The sequence below is a fragment of the Mixophyes fleayi genome, chromosome 4, assembly GCF_038048845.1.
Source record: "Mixophyes fleayi isolate aMixFle1 chromosome 4, aMixFle1.hap1, whole genome shotgun sequence".
NCBI classification, from domain to species: Eukaryota; Metazoa; Chordata; class Amphibia; order Anura; family Limnodynastidae; genus Mixophyes; species Mixophyes fleayi.
Window position 1 is genome coordinate 21,580,017 of NC_134405.1, and position 19,158 is coordinate 21,599,174.

General features: G+C 39.5%; 1 protein-coding gene across 1 annotated transcript; it reads left to right on the top strand.

Annotated features, from left to right (window-relative positions):
- Positions 1-549: 549 nt before the first annotated feature.
- LOC142150533 (extracellular calcium-sensing receptor-like) lies at positions 550-17,210 on the top strand. The gene is made up of 4 exons (XM_075205729.1): positions 550-737; positions 2,505-2,796; positions 3,301-4,125; positions 16,758-17,210. The coding sequence occupies exons 1-4, from the start codon at positions 550-552 to the stop codon at positions 17,208-17,210; spliced, it is 1,758 nt and encodes a 585-aa protein (XP_075061830.1).
- The last annotated feature ends 1,948 nt before the right edge of the window (positions 17,211-19,158 follow it).

Here is a 19,158-nt window from a genome sequence, read left to right on the forward strand (position 1 = left end):
TGTATAGATGAGGATGTATTATAGAGGTGTAGTGACAGTGATGTGTGTATGGATGAGGATGTATTATAGAGGTGTAGTGACAGTGATGTGTGTATGGATGAGGATGTATTATAGAGGTGTAGTGACAGTGATGTGTGTATGGATGAGGGTGTAGGACGGAGTTGTAGTCACAGTGATGTGTATAGATTATTATTATTATTATTATTATTATTATTATTATTGTTATTATTAGTATTATTATTACTATTGTTATTGATTTGTAAGGTGCCATAGTGTTCCGCAATGCTGGATAGTGTGGAAACTAGAACTACATAAAACCAGAGACATACAAGGTAGACAAAATAAATGCAGACAACAAAACAAAAGATAGATCACTACAGGTCCATTGCTTATGTTATATAAAACATGACTACTTATACTGTGTGTATGGATCTTAATTTTGCTGATGGTATTGACGTTAAATAGTAACAGTGACATGTCATCCTTGTCTTCAGGTAATTATCTTTAAATTTGTCTAAAATGGTCAGTTTCTCTCCATTAATTTGGACCATGACAATATTAATCCTCCTTCAACTGAATTATTCTGTGGATCAGAGATGCAAACTGGATGTCCCTGCTCTTGAGGGGTTAACACAACCTGGAGATATCATGATAGGATTTTTGACACCTATTTTTATGGATAAAGTTTACCAAAATATTTTCTTCACAGAGAGACCTCCCAGAACTAAATGTGCACTGTAAGTATGAATTGAAGTTGTATAATTCCTAAAATGCCTGTACTGTAGGAACACTGTGGGCCACATTTAGGAATTAATTTATAGCAATGTGTCTAAAACCATTGAAACATTCTCTGATATTCCTACGCACATTTTCATTTCACATCATAGAAATGTGACAGATGTAGACTTAGATGCAAATGCATATATACCAGTCAGGATGTGTATTTGTTGTGGGTGCACTACCCCAGGTGTAAGATATAAGCTGATAATGACAATGATCACCTGCCGCATATGATTGGCTGAGTGTGTCTTTACCCCTCCCACTAACTTCAAAAACATTATTGTCGCTGCCATACTATGAGAAATCTCTGTGGTTTATTCACATTACTCCCATGTTATTTCTATTCTAACCACTGTAGGAACAAAGATTCGCATTTGACCTTAAAAGAAAGTGTATGTTTGCATTTAATAGCATTTTAAATGCTAAATGTGACTTTCGCTTTTATGAGTAACACCAGTGGTGGAAGCGTGAGTGTATAAAATTACATTGACTTACATTCCCATTACATTTTTCATACCACCACTCATTAATTTCCACTTCGACCCTTGAGTAACACTGTGTACAAGTATTATGTTGTATACAATTTAGATACTGGGTACAAATATGCTAATGCATTTGATAATAATACTGTCAAGCTATGTCTCTATGACTTATTTGTAGGCTTGTAACACCAATTACAAACCAAACAAATATGCTTCTGCCTTCTCCAGGAATGTACCAAGTCTATATACAAGTGATCCAGACCTGGTTGCGTTTTGCAACACGTCCAACTCAGCATGCTTCATATAATATGTTTGTTTTTTGGATGCAATGTATGTATGTGTTTAAGACAGGTATTGTGTCAAACTCTACATCAGGCCCTCAGTGAGACAAAATGGGATATAAGTAGCAGGGTTGGAGGCCCATCAATGTTATCATTACCAACAGAATGAAATGTCAATTATTAAAACTCAGATAGATCATCAGCTGGCCAGGGGAGCATGTGTAAGAGGGATACCAAGGGCTACTAGGACGTCACATTGTTATATTTATACAGAAAGTAGAATAATAATACACTGTTGGATTTCAGATGATAATTTGCCAGGATTTTAGAGAAGATGGTGTTTAGTGAGATAATGAGGTGACTACATAGATACAGTTGATTAGTGAATAATTTATATAGGAAAGAAAGTTGACATTGGAAAGATTATATAGGTGATCTAAAGCTTGTATTAATGTGAAGAGGAAGAGCCACGTTAATAAAGCATATGGTTAAATTACACATTTTAAAGGGAGGTAAGAAAAACAGGGCTTGTAAAGTGAGGTGGGGGCTTGAGAGCTTTCATGAAATCTCTCTTCTTAGGGCTCATCTACACAAGTGAGCTTTCCTTGTGGTCAGTTGCAGCTGACTGCAGAAATCATATGTGTCCTGTCTGATTCGCACTTATCTCATCTACACTTGGATGACGATGATTCAGTAATAAATCTCTAATCATTATATGACCTGTTAACTTGGTTCTTAAACGTTTCACACCAACTTTTATTTCTTGTTTAGGTTAAAACAGCTGATATATAAAGCAATTAAATAATGATATTGTTTGTTTGCCAATGTTACAAACCATAAAATTGCTTGGACAACCGTATCATAAATATAGATATGTCATATTTCTGAACAGTTTTATATCTTTGTTCTGTGGAAATAATTGTTTAACTTACACTGTCTTGTATTTATTTCTGCCCTGAAGATTCAAGTTGGATGACTACCAACAAGTTCTAGCCCTAATGTTTGCTGTAAAAGAGATTAACATGAATCCCAATGTTCTCGGCAACATTACATTAGGGTCACAAGTGTATAAAACATGTAATGTGCCTCACTATGAAGTACAAGGAGCTTTTCATTTGTTAACTGAATCCAGCACGGCCATCCCCAACTACAGGTGTCGTGGACAACCAACCTTCAGTGCTGTTATAGGATCTACCATTTCTACAAACTCAATTATCTTGGCAAATATTTTGGGGGTCTTCAGATACCCTCAGGTAAGAAGATTCTAAATGATGTTGAGATGTTTTTGTTTTTATTTTAGTTTTAATAACAAAAACTAGAGATTGTCATGGTTAGGACTGTAGAATACCAGAAAAAAAAACTAGTTTTTCAGCTGAGTACTCCATGTGTGTGCATCAGTGGTATTTAATTAATGTTCAGGTTCCATCGTCCATACCAATGTCTTGGTTATACAATATAGCCCAGAGATTGAGGTTTAATAGACATATACTTGAATCCATCCAGGTCTCTATTCACAAATTGCAGTATAATTTGTTTGATCATTTCTAATTACAATAACACTAAATATTGAATAATAATCAGTCACTAGTTGCCAGGGAATTTAATGCCATGAGTTCATTCAGGTCCATAAGACTAATATACACAATCTATGTTAGTGAGCAGAACTTGCAGATTTAACATGTTTAAACATTTTTAGTCATGATGAACACAAAATCATGCTGTTACTGTTAAAAATTGCAATTTTCTTTTTTTTCCAGATCAGTGCATCATCAAGTATCTCTCTCCTAAGTAATCGAATAATGTTTCCCTCATTTGTCAGGACTGTTCCCAGTGATAAGGAACAGTCTATAGGACTGGCTAAGCTAATCCTGCACTTTGGTTGGACCTGGATTGGTCTGTTGGCTGCAGAAAATGATTATGGCCTACAGGGTATTCAGCCAATCAGGCAAGAAATAATAAAGGCTGGAGCGTGTGTGGCCTTCACTGAGTATATTCGTTTAACTAAACCAGACCGCAATGCTCCCCACATAGTCAAGGTCATTAAAGAGTCATCAGTTAAGGTTATTATTATCTTCTCTACTGACGTTGATTTGGTGCCTATCATGAGTGAGATGTTGAAGCAGAAAATCAAAGGGAAGATTTTAGTCTCCAATGCTGGTTGGTCAATGTCTAATTTGTTCTCAGCTAGAATCTTTTCTCAGATTTTATCTGGGTCCATTGGTTTATTTATCAACAATAGAGTGATTCCAGGATTTAATGAATACATCAACAAGGTCCAACCTTCTTTGGAGGAGTCCTGGGAGAACTTATATTGGGAGAAACTTTTTAATTGTAAGTTTCTGTATCAGAAAAACATAACCAGTTCTTTGGAACCCACAGTGAAAGAGTGCACAGGAGCAGAGAGTATAGACAGCATGAAGAACAGCTTCATCTACACCAACAGCTTAAAATTTACTCATGGCTACTATGCTGCTGTCCATGTTGTGGCTAAAGCTTTGGAAGACCTTAAAAACTGCAAATCCAGAGAAGGAAAATTTTCTTACATGAGTTGTAAAGACATTTTACATTTTAAGCCTTGGCAGGTAAAGTTATTTCTGAGAATAAAGTACTAGAGAAGATAATACTCTGTAAGATTGTGTTTAAAGATAACTCAGCTCAAATCCTTGAGATGTATCTTTAGGGAAAGGTTTCTAAGATATGATATTTACCTTTGTTGTTTGGAACCTTATAGAACAGATGTAAAATACTAAAATATAATCAATATGAAACATATTCATTTTAGGATTCTACCATGCTTATCCTCTACAAGTGCAAATCTAAAATCGATATATTTATGAACTGATCAACTTCAGTTTAATATCAGCAGAGTTCTTCAGGTTTGAATTCGTATCTGGTTCAATTATTACTCAATTTTAAAATATGTCAGATTTTTTGCAATAAACTTTTATGTTCTCAGCTCTGCAACGATTTTGTTTTAGCTTCCCACTTTTACTGCCCTTCCTGTTTCTAGGCATCATTTTCAAAAACTTTTCACCTAGTCAGGGCTTGCATATGGAAAATGCTTTTTATGTGGCCCTAAGGGGCATAGTCAATTAGCTTTCCAGGTTCGCAGTAACGCGCGTTACCGCGAAACCTGCGCAGTATTGCCGGTAATGCGGTACCGCAATAACGCGGATTTTCGTACGCAACCCTATGGGGTGCGAATGAAAATCCACGTTATTGCGGTACCGTGGATTGACTTCGCAGCCCGTTCCGGCGCGATCCCGCGGACCGGAAAGCTAATTGAATATGCCCCTAAGTGTCTGGGGTTTGTGTCTTATTTGTACTGGAAATCTCAAATTATCTAATATCCTTTGTTGGTCAGTGTCCCGTACCTCTAGCTGCAACAGTTGTGGAAATGGTGATTGGCTGCCATTGTTTCTAGGTTGTACTCTGGACCATTGTTTCAGATGTCTCTCCCATAGTCCTAGCAGTTCATACAGATGCTGCTGTATTATGATCTTCACTCTGCCTTATTTTCTAAACTAAATTACACTTCAGTTACTACTTTATACTCCTATCTTAACACCCCAGGCTATTCTCTCTGGTTCTATCCCATTTATTTCTCCTTTACCTGTCACTTTGTCTTCTCTGTCTGAATACCTGCTTTGGCATACTGACAGCTGACTTGTTTGCTCCCTGACTATCTGATATACTGACTGGTTGACTGACTAATGACTATCTTATTGGCAAGCAGTAATAATGTCCAGTTACTAAATATCTTTATTAGCTGTAAATATTATCTCTTAAACTTGTATAACCTGTCTCTTCTTTATTAATGACTGTCTATGTCTGACTGTTCTTTAATGTTTATTTCATTTTCTCAACAGTTCTCACTTACTTCATCCCCTTCTTATACACTCTCTATAATGTTTTTCACTTTTCTCTTATTACCAATTCCTAATATCTACCAACTATTCACTCTCTTATTCACTTTTTCCACTCTTCCTCTGTCATTGTGTGTGGCCCTATAGGTGATCTAAATCACCTTATGTCTGTTGTTTCCCATTCTGATTCTTTCTTGTTCTCTCCTCATCGCTAAATCTACGCTCTCTTAATTTTGTTTGTTTCCTCTGAACTGGCGCAGTTTGCTGTGTTTCTTTAGCTCGAACCTTCCATGGCTCATGCTGCTGTGAGGGCGTTCCAGGGACTTGGTCTCATTATCATGGGCTGGAGGTGGACACAGGTGTTGTGGGTAGTTAAATAAAGTTATATGCGAGACTTTCTCAAGATGAAACAACAATTGTATTGTATTCATAGGTTTCTCCTTCTACATGATAACCTAAAATGGTAGCAATAAAAAAAAGTTCACTTATCACAATCTCTTCACTTCAACTGCTCCTTTACAGTCTTAATCATAACAATTGCAGCAATGACAGTCACATACCCAGTGTTTCTGAGCTTGTCACAACTCCTTACACACGCATGCACACAGTGGACTGGACCACAGAATTTCTTGCTTCTTGTCTCCTACATCAGAGTCGTTCTTCCCATGCACATCATCCCTTACATCAGGAAGCTTCTTTTTTACACACTGCTATTGTCAGAATTTCACTAGGGCTTCGACTTCGGCTGTCAGTGCCACTGCTGATCCTGCTCATGCCGAAAGTCCATGCCTCGACATCACTTCTGCCCTCCCAGTGACTGTGCCTACTGTCAGGTGAGGGTGTCCACATATCTGCTTTGCCATCCTGAAGTTGTGACGAATGGCTCACTCTGGCTATGTGACAGTAAGCGATCAGCCTGTGCTTGCTCTTGTTCACCTCTAGAAGTTCGCAATACACATCAAATTTAGAACAGTTTAACCCCTGGACTATCTCTCTATTTACATATAGAATAATGATTAAGGACACGTTATGGACTTTTATTTAAAACTGTTAAGATTAAAATTCAGAAGTTATGCTAATAAGTTTGTGTTGAAACTCAAATACCCTCACCCAAAAGTGTGTGTTAAAATCTTAATTACCTCCCCATGAAAATTATTCTGATGATATCATTCATAAAACTACACGACAAATTAAATTGTTAATGGAATATTCAAATGATCAATTACTTTACTAATAACTGTTGTTGCATTTCAATTTCTAATTTATTACATTAATGTCAGGATAACATAAAATAAACAGTAATATAATTACATGTACTATTTACGATTTATTATGTACTTAAATTATCTGATTATCTTATTTATCTTTAATATTGAAGAGCTACATACTGTAAATATAATATATGCAGTGGTACCATTCATTCATCCATTGTGTGTGCTGCATAATCTGTGAATGACAAGGTACTAGAAGTAAATGGTGCTATAAAGTAAAATTGTTTATTTTGCAATACAATGAATTGTAAATAATCAATTTCAAAAGACAAATAATGTATTATCTACTGTACAGCTCCTGTATTATATAAGAAATGTGAGAGTAACACTGAGCAGTGGAAGTGACATTTATTTTAATGAACATGGAACTATTCCTGCCGTCTATGACATTGTGAACTGGCAACTGACCCAAGAAGGGACTATGGGACAGGTCAAGGTCGGCAGTTATGATACTGCAGCATCTTCTGGTCAACTTTTCAACATCAACTCAAGTCTGTTGTCGTGGGCAATGGGAGAAAAAGAGGTGGGATGCATGATGCTTTAAATACGTTTTTGAGATTCAGAATTATTTGTAATGTAATATACAGCGTTTTGCTATGATACATGACATAAATGTACAGTAGATAAGACTAAGCTTTATCTCATGTTGCACATAAGAATGCACAATATGATGCACTTTGGTGCATCATATTATGTCTGGCTAGCTCTTTCCCTAAGTCACTTCCAAGAAGGACAAGTGTGGAGTCCACTTCCACCTATCCAGAATCATGTCCCAAATCTAGGTGGATTTAGGTCATAGGGATATCTTTGAGTTGTCCCACTGTACATAGTAAGTCGAAAAAACTATTATTCCTTAATAGCCAGACCCAAGGCACTCGATATGGTCCCGCTGGTGCTCCACCTTCAGTACCATGAATACTTGAAGGATTAGCAGCCCCAGAACCATGGTTGGGGTACAGCATATTGATGCCAAATACCTCAACAACACTTACCACGATATGATGATTCCAAAGGACTACTTACCGACGATCACCGAAGACGACTACTGTTGAAAGTGACTTGAACCAATCACAAACTAGTAATAAGACAGCTCCCATTCATGATGTCATTCACCATGGCAATGGGATTATCGCTGCTGTTAATGGTGTAATGTAAGTATGCGCCTTTTTACAATGTTGTTTACAAAGCCTTCTACATTGTACTTAGGCGCATCATTACATTACACCATTAACAGCAGCGATAATCCCATCGCCATGGTGAATGACGTCATGAATTCCATACTATTGGACTTCTTGTATATCAGAACCATATTGTGTTGGTATTTATTAGAGATGGTCACTGACCCCCGTGTTTTGGTTTTGGATTCGGTTTTGGATCTGGATTACCGTCGTGTTTTGGTTTTGGTTTTGGTTTTGCAAAACCGCCATTGCGTGTTTTGGTTTTGGTTTTGGTTTTGTTTGGTTTGGTTTGTTTGGTTTGTTTGGTTTTGTTTTGCTATGTTTTTGGGCCTAAATTAACCCAATTTAGTGCTCCAACTGTTTTAGAGACAAGTAATCTAATTGTTGAGGTAATAAATCATCCAAAAAAACAGTTTAATTCTTCGTTGGTAGGCCTATTCTACACACAAAACAGATTGTCTTCCTCTCCATCTATGCATGTTGGCAATGCAGCCATCGTCTTTGAATGTATATTACACCCTACACTTATAGTTAAATATGTAAAGAAATGGAAAAAGCCAGTTTGGTTTCTGTCTCTCAAGGCCCCCCTCCACTTGTATAAAATACCAAAAAATTCAGCCATTATAGACTGTACAATATTAATTGACATGGAGAAAGCCAGTTTGGTTTATGTCTCTCTAGGCCCCCCTCCACTTGTATAAAATACTAAAAAATTCAGCCATTATAGACTGTACAATATTAATTGACATGGAGAAAGACAGTTTGGTTTCTGTCTCTCTAGGCCCCCCTCCACTTGTATAAAATACCAAAGAATTCAGCCATTATAGACTGTACAATATTAATTGACATGGAAAAAGCCAGTTTGGTTTCTGTCTCTCTAGGCCCCCCTCCACTTGTATAAAATACCCAAAAATTCAGCCATTATAGACTGTACAATATTATGAAAAATGGACAAAGCCAGTTTAGGGTCACTCTGTCTATGACACCCTACCCTTAAGGATAAATTGCCCTAACAGCAGCCTTTCAAGATGGTATGTGATATGGAAATGCCACAAGTCCCTTTCCTCTTTGGGGGTAGATTGCACCCTACACTTACATAGAAAGTTTTAAAAAGATGTTATCGGCATCATCTTCAGCTTAATCCTCACCCTCATCAGTGTGTACGTCATCATCACAGACTATCAATTCATCGCCGCTTGAATCCGCCATTAGAGAACAGTCAGTGCTTGGATGTCTTGGATGGTGAAGGCCTTCCTCGTGGAAGATGTAGTTCATTTTTATAAACATCATTTTCTCCACATTTTTGGGAAGTAACCTTCTACGGCGATCACTGACTAAGTTCCCTGCTGTGCTGAACACTCGTTCAGAGTACACACTGGAGGGTGGGCAGCTTAGGTATTGCAAAGCAAGTTTGTACATGGGTTTCCAAATGGCCTGCTTTTCTTCCCAGTAAGGAAAGGGACTGTCTGACATTTCCATATCAACTACCTCTTGAAAGTAATCCTCCACGATCCTTTGCATGTTTAAACTCATATTGGATGGAGTTATGGGCAAAGTGACACATTTTTTTGAAAAATCCTTCAAACCAGCCCAGATGTTAAATTGTTCTGGTCTGCCCCCTGTGTTTTCCCTGCTTCTTTTTTGGAAATGTAATTTTTTACGAGCAACAGCTTGAGAAAGTGAAGGAGGACACGTCGTCAAGCCGAGGCCCAGTTCAGCGGCCAACTTGCTGAGCAATAGCTCCTTGCAAAAGTTCACATCTCGCTCATTTACAAGTAAAGACTCAATGTAGGTTTTAAACCTTGGATCAAGCACAGTGGCCAAAACGTACTGATCCGAGTTCAAGATCTTAATAACTCGAGGATCATTGTGAAGCGAATTAAGTACTTGATCGACAAGGCCAACATACTTTGCTGAATTGCTTGCTTTCAGCTCCTCCTTCATTTTCTCAAGCTGCTTTTCCAATAGTCTAATTAAAGGAATGACTTGGCTCAAACTAGCAGAGTCTGCACTGACCTCACATGTCACAACTTCAAATGGTTTCAGCACCTTGCACAGCACTGAAAGCATTCCCCACTGTGCAAGAGTGAAATACATCCCCCCTCCTTTCCCAATGTCATGACTTGTGCAATATGCTTGGATGGCTTTGCGCTGTTCCTCCATCCTCTGAAGCATGTACAGGGTGGAATTCCACCGAGTTACCACCTCTTGCTTAAGTTGGTGGCAGGGCAAGTTAAACTGCTCTTGGAGCTGCTGTAATCTCCTACATGCTGTGGCTGAATGCCTGAAATGGCCTGAAATTTTACGGGCCACCGAAAGCATCTCCTACACCTCACGGTTATTTCGTAGGAAGCTCTGTACCACCAAGTTGATGGTGTGAGCAAAACAGGGAATATGTTGGAAATCACCCAGCTGTAATGCTCGCACTATATTGTTGGCGTTATCTGAAATGACATACCCTGGGGAGAGTCCGAGTGGTATAAGCCATGCATCAATCACATCTCTCAGTTTGCGTAACAAATTGTCAGCCGTATGCCTGTTAGTGAAGCCGGTGATACAAAGAGTGGCCTGCCTGTGACAAATGTTACGTAGTGGTGTACATGCTGCTGCTGTTCCTGCTGGTGAAGGTGAATGACCAACCCAGTGGGCTGTCACAGTCATATAGTCTTTGGTTTTGCCACTTCCACTTGTCCACATATCTGTGGTTAAGTGAACAGTGGGCAGAATGGCATTTTTCAGCGCAATCTCTACATTTTTACACACTTTTTGGTATAGTTGTGGAATAGCTTTACGGGAGAAATGGTGTCGCGATGGAATTCTGTAACGCGGACACAAAACCTCAATTAACTGTGAAAAACCAGCTGCGTTTATTGTGGAGATTGGACGCAGATCTAACACTAACATTGCAGCCATGGCGTCTGTGATTCGCTTGGCGACTGGGTGACTGCTGTCATATTTGCTTCCCCTCGCAAATGATTGTTTCACAGTTAATTGCTGAAATGTAGGACTGCTCATTTTATTAACCTGCCTCTGGAATGACGATTCACCCCCAGCAGCAGCAACAGCAGCAGCAGGACTAACGCTTTCTTCAGAGGAATCAATAATAGTGCCGGAGTCATCTAGCCTTAAGTGGGATGCCGGGCTAACTCCGAGCGCTACTGAGGATATTGATGAGGATGGTGTGGTGGGTGTATTTTGTAGCCGTCGGTATGTCGGTGAGCGAAGGGTCTTAGCTGATGAGGGAGTGCTTGTATTCTTTTGGGAAGAACTTTCAGCTTTTCCCAACACTTTGCCATGAACTCTCGTTAAATGGCGTAACATAGATGAGGTTCCAAGATGGTTAAGGTCCCTCCCTCGACTGACTGTGGCTTGACATACACTACAAATGGCTATACAATTGTTGTCTGGATTTGGGTAGAAATAATTTTACACATAAGAAGTGGATTTTTTTGTTTTATGCCCAGGCATGACAATGGCCTTTTTCTTGTCACGTGCCAGAACTGCTGCCACTGGTGCAGGACTTACACAAACAACCTCATCCTCATCAACATCCTCATTAGCGCCCTCGTCGCCTACACAAATCTCCCCCTCATCCTCTTCTAATTCCAAAGTGGCATCCTCAATTTGGGTATCACCGGCTACACTCGGGCTATTAAGGCACACATCAGCAGAATGCTCACGATTAGACATCCCACTGTTGGATGGACTCTCCACAGGGATTGTTGTCATTTGTGAATCAGAGCAAATATTCTCCTGTAATGCCTCACTGTTATCTTGCAGATCGGCTTTGACGCGTAACAGTAGTTGTGCACCAATTGTAGGCTGGGTAACTTTTTGGGATCTGCCACTAATAGCCAAAGGTGAAGGCCTCATTCTCTCTTTGCCACTGCGTGTGTAGAATGGCATGCTTGCAATTTTTTTTTTATCGTCACTTAACTTTTACACTTCTTTTTCGCTTCAATACAGTAAATTTTTTTTGGGTTTTTGTTTTTCTGCACTAATTTGAAAACACTCTGTTGTTTTACATCGCCTTGGCCAGATGACGTACTGGGAACACTAACATCAGGACTGGTGACAGAACCTGGTTGCTCATTCAGATCATATGTGGACTGCTTTGAAACCACTGGGGAGTGCTAAAAATTATTTAGTAGTTACTGCTGACAGTTATGACTTTTGACAGCCAGAAATATTAATGCACAATTAGGGAGGACACCCCAAAAGCACTGAGGAGTGCTAAAAATTATTTGGTAGATACTGCTGACAGATATGACTTTTGACAGCCAGAAATATTAATGCACAATTAGGGAGGACACCCCAAAAGCACTGAGGAGTACTAAAAATGATTTGGTAGATACTGCTGACAGATATGACTTTTGACAGTCAGAAATATTAATGCACAATTAGGGAGGACACCCCAAAGGCACTGAGGAGTGCTAAAAATTATTTGGTAGATACTGCTGACAGATATGACTTTTGACAGCCAGAAATATTAATGCACAATTAGGGAGGACACCCCAAAAGCACTGAGGAGTGCTAAAAATTATTCAGTAGATACTGCTGACAGTTATGACTTTTGACAGCCAGAAATATTAATGCACAATTAGGGAGGACACCCCAAAAGCACTGAGGAGTGCTAAAAATTATTTGGTAGATACTGCTGACAGATATGACTTTTGACAGCCAGAAATATTAATGCACAATTAGGGAGGACACCTCAAAAGCACTGAGGAGTGCTAAAAATAATTTGGTAGATACTGCTGACAGATATGAATTTTGACAGCCAGAAATATTAATGCACAATTAGGGAGGACACCCCAAAAGCACTGAGGAGTGCTAAAAATTATTTAGTAGATACTGCTGACAGATATGACTTTTGACAGCCAGAAATATTAATGCACAATTAGGGAGGACACCCCAAAAGCACTGAGGTGTGCTAAAAATTATTTGGTAGATACTGCTGACAGAAATGACTTTTGACAGCCAGAAATATTAATGCACAATTAGGGAGGACACCCCAAAAGCACTGAGGAGTGCTAAAAATTATTTGGTAGATACTGCTGACAGATATGACTTTTGACAGCCAGAAATATTAATGCACAATTAGGGAGGACACCCCAAAAGCACTGAGGAGTGCTAAAAAATATTTAGTAGATACTGCTGACAGATATGACTTTTGACAGCCAGAAATATTAATGCACAATTAGGGAGGACACCCCAAAAGCACTGAGGAGTGCTAAAAATTATTTAGTAGATACTGCTGACAGATATGACTTTTGACAGCCAGAAATATTAATGCACAATTAGGGAGGACACCCCAAAAGCACTGAGGTGTGCTAAAAATTATTTAGTAGATACTGCTGACAGAAATGACTTTTGACAGCCAGAAATATTAATTCACAATTAGGGAGGACACCCCAAAAGCACTGAGGAGTGTTAAAAATTATTTAGTAGATACTGCTGACAGATATGACTTTTGACAGCCAGAAATATTTATGCACAATTATGGGGGACACCCCAAAAGCGCTGGGGAGTGCCAAATATGAAGAAAAAATAATAAACCTCTATCCTCCTCTCTGCACTAGCGATTTTGGTTAGAGCAATTGCAAGAACAATATTGTATTCTCTGTCCCTGCTCTAATTAGCCTATGACTACACCCTGCTCTCTCCCTCTGTCAAATGGCGATGGTTTGCTGTGGAGGCGTGTATTTATAAAGTTGAAGTATCGCGAGAACTGAGCCCCGAGATCCGACGACGTCACAATGACGTTCGGCCTCGATTTGGATTCGGAACGGGCGGGAGAGTACCGAGCTGCTCAGCTCGGTACTCGGATACCCAAAGTTCGGGTGGGTTCGGTTCTCGGAGAACTGGACCTGCCCATCTCTAGTATTTATGTCGAATTCATCAGGTCAGCCAATCTGCTATAATCATTCTTGTCACGGTTTCTCACGATAGGCAGGTGTTTACGATGCGAATCCTAGGGTTTGTGCAGTTTAGCGCTACTCCAACAGGGCGCGGAGTCTAACGAGTAGACAGTGTTCACCAGGAACTGCCGCAAAGCAGTATGGTCTTAGCTGCGTCTGCTCGCAGGTCACGGCCCCTGCTAGAATACTGAGCGAGACCCTCTTGGGAAGTCAGGAGACAAGGGACAGTCAATAGCGATGCAGGGTAGATGAAGTTCCGGAACAGCTGATGGAGCGTCAGCCCAATAGACAAGGTAGATAGGATTGCAGGAACTTGGTTGGAGCGTCAGCTCTGTAGAAAAGTGAAAAGAAGTGCAGATACTTGGTTGGAGCGTCAGCTCTGTAGACAAGTGAATAGATCTGCAGGTACTTGGTTGGAGCGTCAGCTCTGTAGACAAGTAGACAGGATAGCGGGTACTTGGTTGGAGCGCAAGCTCTGTAGACAAGCGGACAGGATAGGATGTAGCTACGTCTAGAACCTAAGGTAACTAAAGGAACAGGCACTGAGTGTATAGAGGAGGTGCCTTTTGTATTTGGAGCCACAATTGCCTGGCCAATAGAAATGAGGACAGTGGTTTTAAAAGTTGCGGGTCTGCTTGTCAGATATCCCCCACTATTGTGAATTAACATCATCATATATATTCAAGTCAATTGAGCTCCCTACTATATTTTTTGATGTTTTTTTTCTAAAACACAATCTAAAGTTGCATCATATCGCCAGATCCCACGCTCAGTCTGCAGTGAGAGCTGTCTCCCAGGTTTCAGGAAGGCTGCTATAAGAGAACAACCTGTTTGTTGTTTTGAATGTGTCCCCTGTCTACAAGGAGAAATATCTAACCAGACAGGTAAGTGATGGACCTGCTAATACATTCTGTGCTAGTAGGTACGTTTGAATAAGCTACTGTCTTGTTCTGGAGCTTGAGATTTTTTATGCTGTATTTAATACATTAATGAACATTGACGGGGACAGTGTTAAGACCGCCATGCAGTCAAAAATGCATTATAAAGCCTAGAATAATATGAAATATTCACAGTATTAGAATCTCTCTGCTGCTTTTCACACCTTAAACCATTCTTTTACCCTCAACACCCTTCATTTCCTAGGTCTTCGCGAAACTGGTCTCTCCTGGTTTGCCTTGTACTTCTATGGCCACTCCTTTAGTGTTAATGAATCCAACTCTTCCTCCTTCGGATTCCTCTCTCTATTGGAATTCTCCAGGGCTATGTCATCGGCCATGTTCTCTTCTCTCTGTACACTACCACTCTCTGAGAACTTATTCAATCATTTGGCCTCCAAAACCACCTCTGTGCTGATAACATGCAATTCTATCTTTCCTCCCCTGACCTCTCTCCCTTCTTACTAACCAAAGTTAGGAACTGTAGCTGCCTCTTTCTTGTCAGTATCTGAAAGTCACAGCATTTCCTCAAACTCAACATCTCCAAATCTGAGCTCATCGTCTTTCCTCTTGCTATCCCCCAATATTTCCATCTCGGTAAATAATATAACTCTCTCTCCTGTAACCCAAGCTCGCTGCCTTGCAGCCACCCTTGACTCTGCCCTCAACTTTATGCCTTATTTCCAGTCCCTCACCAATTGCGGCCACTTCCTTCTCCGTAACATCACTAATATCTGCCCCTTCCTCTCTCAGGAAGCAACCAAAATTCAGTTCTATTATCTCATCATTTTTGATCTCAACTACTGCAACCTGATTCTCACTGTCCTTCCTGACTGCCACCTTTCTCATCTTCAATCCAGCCAGAATGATTCGACTAGGCACATTTTCCTTTACCATGACTCATTTTCTGCTGCTCCTCTGCATAAATCCCTTCACTGACTCTCTATCCATTAAATAATTCAGATCAAGCTCATTACACTCATTTACAAAGGCCTCACCAACAATTCTCCCCCATAAATCTCTTACATTGTTTCGAGGTACATTGCCACCAGCCTCTCTGCTCCAGCTCTTTTCACCTCTCATTACCTCCTCCAAGACTTCTCCCGTGCTGTCCCCAGCTTTGGAACTCACTACCTTGACTTACTCCACTCACATCCAACCTACAATGCTACAAACACTCACTCACAACTCACCTTTTCATGCTCGATTATCCTACCACCTCCTGACCATCTTATCCATCACTTTCTCTTTCTTTGCCCCCCTGTTGGTTATACTGTCTCACACCACCATGGCTGGATATATTATCTGAAATAATAATATGTTTATGTGTCTTTTTTACTTCTTTGAAATAATAAGGTAAAAAGAAACAGATTAGATATTGGGCCTATTACAGCTTTTATTCAAGAAAATAATATGAACAGACAAGAGAAAAATATACTTGAAAGAAGATCAATGAGCTGCAGCATAAGATGTAGGCTAAAGCCATCACAGAGGGACATTGCTGTGATAATTTAAAAGTAATTGTTATATATAAAAGCAACATATAATATTTAACTTTTCTATTTCTCAGATTCTGTTGATTGTCTGAAGTGTCCATGGGATCAGTGGCCAAATCTACAGAAAACTAAATGTCTAAAGAAGAATACAGAGTACCTATATTATGAAGATCCATTAGGAACAGCATTGGCAGCTTCAAGCATACTGTCCTCGTCCACTCCTGTAGTGATATTAAAGCTTTTTATCTACTATAAGGACACATCTATAGTTAAAGCTAACAACTATTCTGTAAGTTGCCTCCTGTTGGTGTCTCTGTCTTTGTGTTTCCTCTGCCCTTTACTTTTCATTGGTTATCCCCAACCTGAGAATTGTCTCTTACGCCAAGCTGCTTTTGGCCTGGTTTTTGCACTTTGTGTCTCTTGCATTTTGGCAAAAACTATGATGGTTGTATTTGCTTTCATGGCCACAAGACCAGGCAGCAGCTTGAGGAGATGGACCAGACCTCATGTGTCCTACATGATCATTTTGATTTGTTTTCTTTTACAGTTCCTCTTGTGCCTCACTTGGCTGTCACTCGCCCCTCCTTTCCAACAATTTAACATTCAAACCAAACCTGGGATCATCATTGTTGAATGTAATGAGGGCTCTTCAATTGCTTTTTGGACCATGCTAGGTTATCTGTTTCTTCTGGCCACCATTAGTTTCATTGTTGCCTTCCTGGCTCGTAGACTTCCTGACAGCTTCAATGAAGCTCAGTTTATTACTTTCAGCATGTTGGCCTTCCTCAGTGTCTGGGTGTCTTTTATCCCAGCCTCCCTCAGTGCTCAGGGGAAATACACTGTGGCAATGGAAATCTTTGCCATTTTGGCATCCAGTTGGGCTCTGGTGATCTGCATGTTTCTTCCTAAATGTTTCATCATAGTGTTAAGACCTGACATGAACTCCAGGGAATATCTCATGAGAAAAAAAAGAGATCAGTCTAAGAGCAACAAAATATAGTTAAAAGCATCTGCATTTAAATATCTATGTATAATTTTCTTTTTGAATTTAGAGCTTTAATGTAAATAAAACAGGGTTTTGTTGTATAATATCAATGTTGCAATTTGAGTTGACTCTGACTAATTTTGAAAATGGACAGAGAAGTCCAGTTTGTCACAAATATTCTGTAACTATTTTCAGTAATAATAGATTTTATTCTCATACATGGAAAATACTGGATCTTTCTACAAGCCCAATTTTATAGTGGATTTTTTTGTATCTGAAATACTTTCTGGCAATATATGTTACTTTATAAAAAAAATAAAACAAGAACAACTTGTGAAAAAAAATTGTCCTGTGTACAAAAAAATGACAATTCCTCATTTTTAACATTAATATGATGATTGTCATTTTTATAATAACTAAAAGCTTTTAATTACATCTAATTAAAATGGTGTGCCTCCCCCACCAAAATAAATAAATAAAATAAAGTAATCCAAACACCAGGTTTCATAGCCCGCGCTGGCCACGGAAATTGTGGTTAATCAAATAATAAGATCCAAAAAGAATATATTAGTTTTGAGTGAATGAATTGGTACATTTTAGAATTAAATCAACAGTTTATAAACTCCAATGTAACATTTAGTCCAAATAGATATAGCTTCCCCTCTCATTCCTAATGAATATTGTGATCCTTTAATCTAATATCCATTCGTTTAGCAGTTGCATATACATAAAGGAGTAGGTTTATAATGGTAAAGGGGGGGGAGAAAGAGACACTCAAGGTGGGTCAAAGTCACCCAGCGAGACCAAACTTTATAGTACTAAGGCATAGTGTTTCTGTATTGGTAGGTAAACCGTTCATGTCACATAGTCTCATTCACCAAAACCACCCAGGTAGCAAAATTGGGTCCATCATTGGCCATCCACTTTCAACCTATAGTAGCCTTAGCTAATGTAAGGAGATTAATGACATATCTGGTTGTGCTCCTGTCAAGCAGCAAATATGTTCCAAGACCGCACACACAAGTCTTAGGAAATAACAAAGGAATCCTGATGCCCGTATTCCATATCTCCTCCACCACCTTCGACCAGAAGTCCCCAGTCACAAGACATCCCCAGACAAGGTGCCAGAGGTTAGCAGAGGTTTCTTTACATTTTGAACACTCCGAATTAACTCCGACACCCATCTGGTACAACCTATGTGGAGAGTAATAGCCTCTGTGTAGTATGTATATCTACACTTGCCTAAATCTGGTACAAGAGGTAGCCTCTCTGGTACTATTAAGCATGGCACTCCAATCATCTTTATTTAGAGGGCCTAAGACAACCTGCCATCCCATTCGTAACCCGATTAATTAATTAATCAGGAATAAGTAAGAAAAGGCCATTGACATATAAGGTGGAAATGGTTTTAATTGTGCCTACCTGCCTGAGAAGTGAGCAAAGAAGGGTCAGGCTAAAGAAAATCAGAAATTTGTCAAACTAGATTTCCAAAGTAAGCCGAAGCTGTAGGTAAGTAAAGAAAAGACATTTTGGGAGTGGAAATTCTAATTGTAGTAAGCCAAAAGGTTTACGAATGCGATGGGAATAGAGTTGACTAATGGAAGTGACCCCCGCAGCACGCCAACAAGGGAATTGTCGCAGTTTATACAGACCAGGAAAGGTGAAATTAACCTAGAGTGGGGTGTCAGGGTCCATTCCATCAACATCTAGCATGTTCTGTAGCATATTCCATATGAATAAGGCCTGTCTAAGTAGAGGTGGAACAGTTCTTGAAATATGGTTACCTAACAAGACTTGAATAGGTGATCTTTCACAACCTGTCCATCTGGCCAGAAAACTAATAGAGGTGGTCGGCGGGGAAACTCCTAACCAGTCCTGCAAATGTGCCAATTGTGTATTCAAATCGTGAGCTCGAAAGTCTGGAACAGCAAGTCCCGCAGAGGCCAGATAATGTCACAGAGTA

What these genes read in the sequence shown, in the direction of transcription:
- LOC142150533 (XM_075205729.1), top strand. Translation starts at nt 550, where the DNA reads ATGACAATATTAATCCTCCTTCAACTGAATTATTCTGTGGATCAGAGA. An exon ending in CCCAGAACTAAATGTGCACT is followed by an intron (nt 738 to 2,504) that starts GTAAGTATGAAT and finishes TCTGCCCTGAAG; the next exon opens with ATTCAAGTTGGATGACTACC. An exon ending in TACATTTTAAGCCTTGGCAG is followed by an intron (nt 4,126 to 16,757) that starts GTAAAGTTATTT and finishes TTTCTTTTACAG; the next exon opens with TTCCTCTTGTGCCTCACTTG.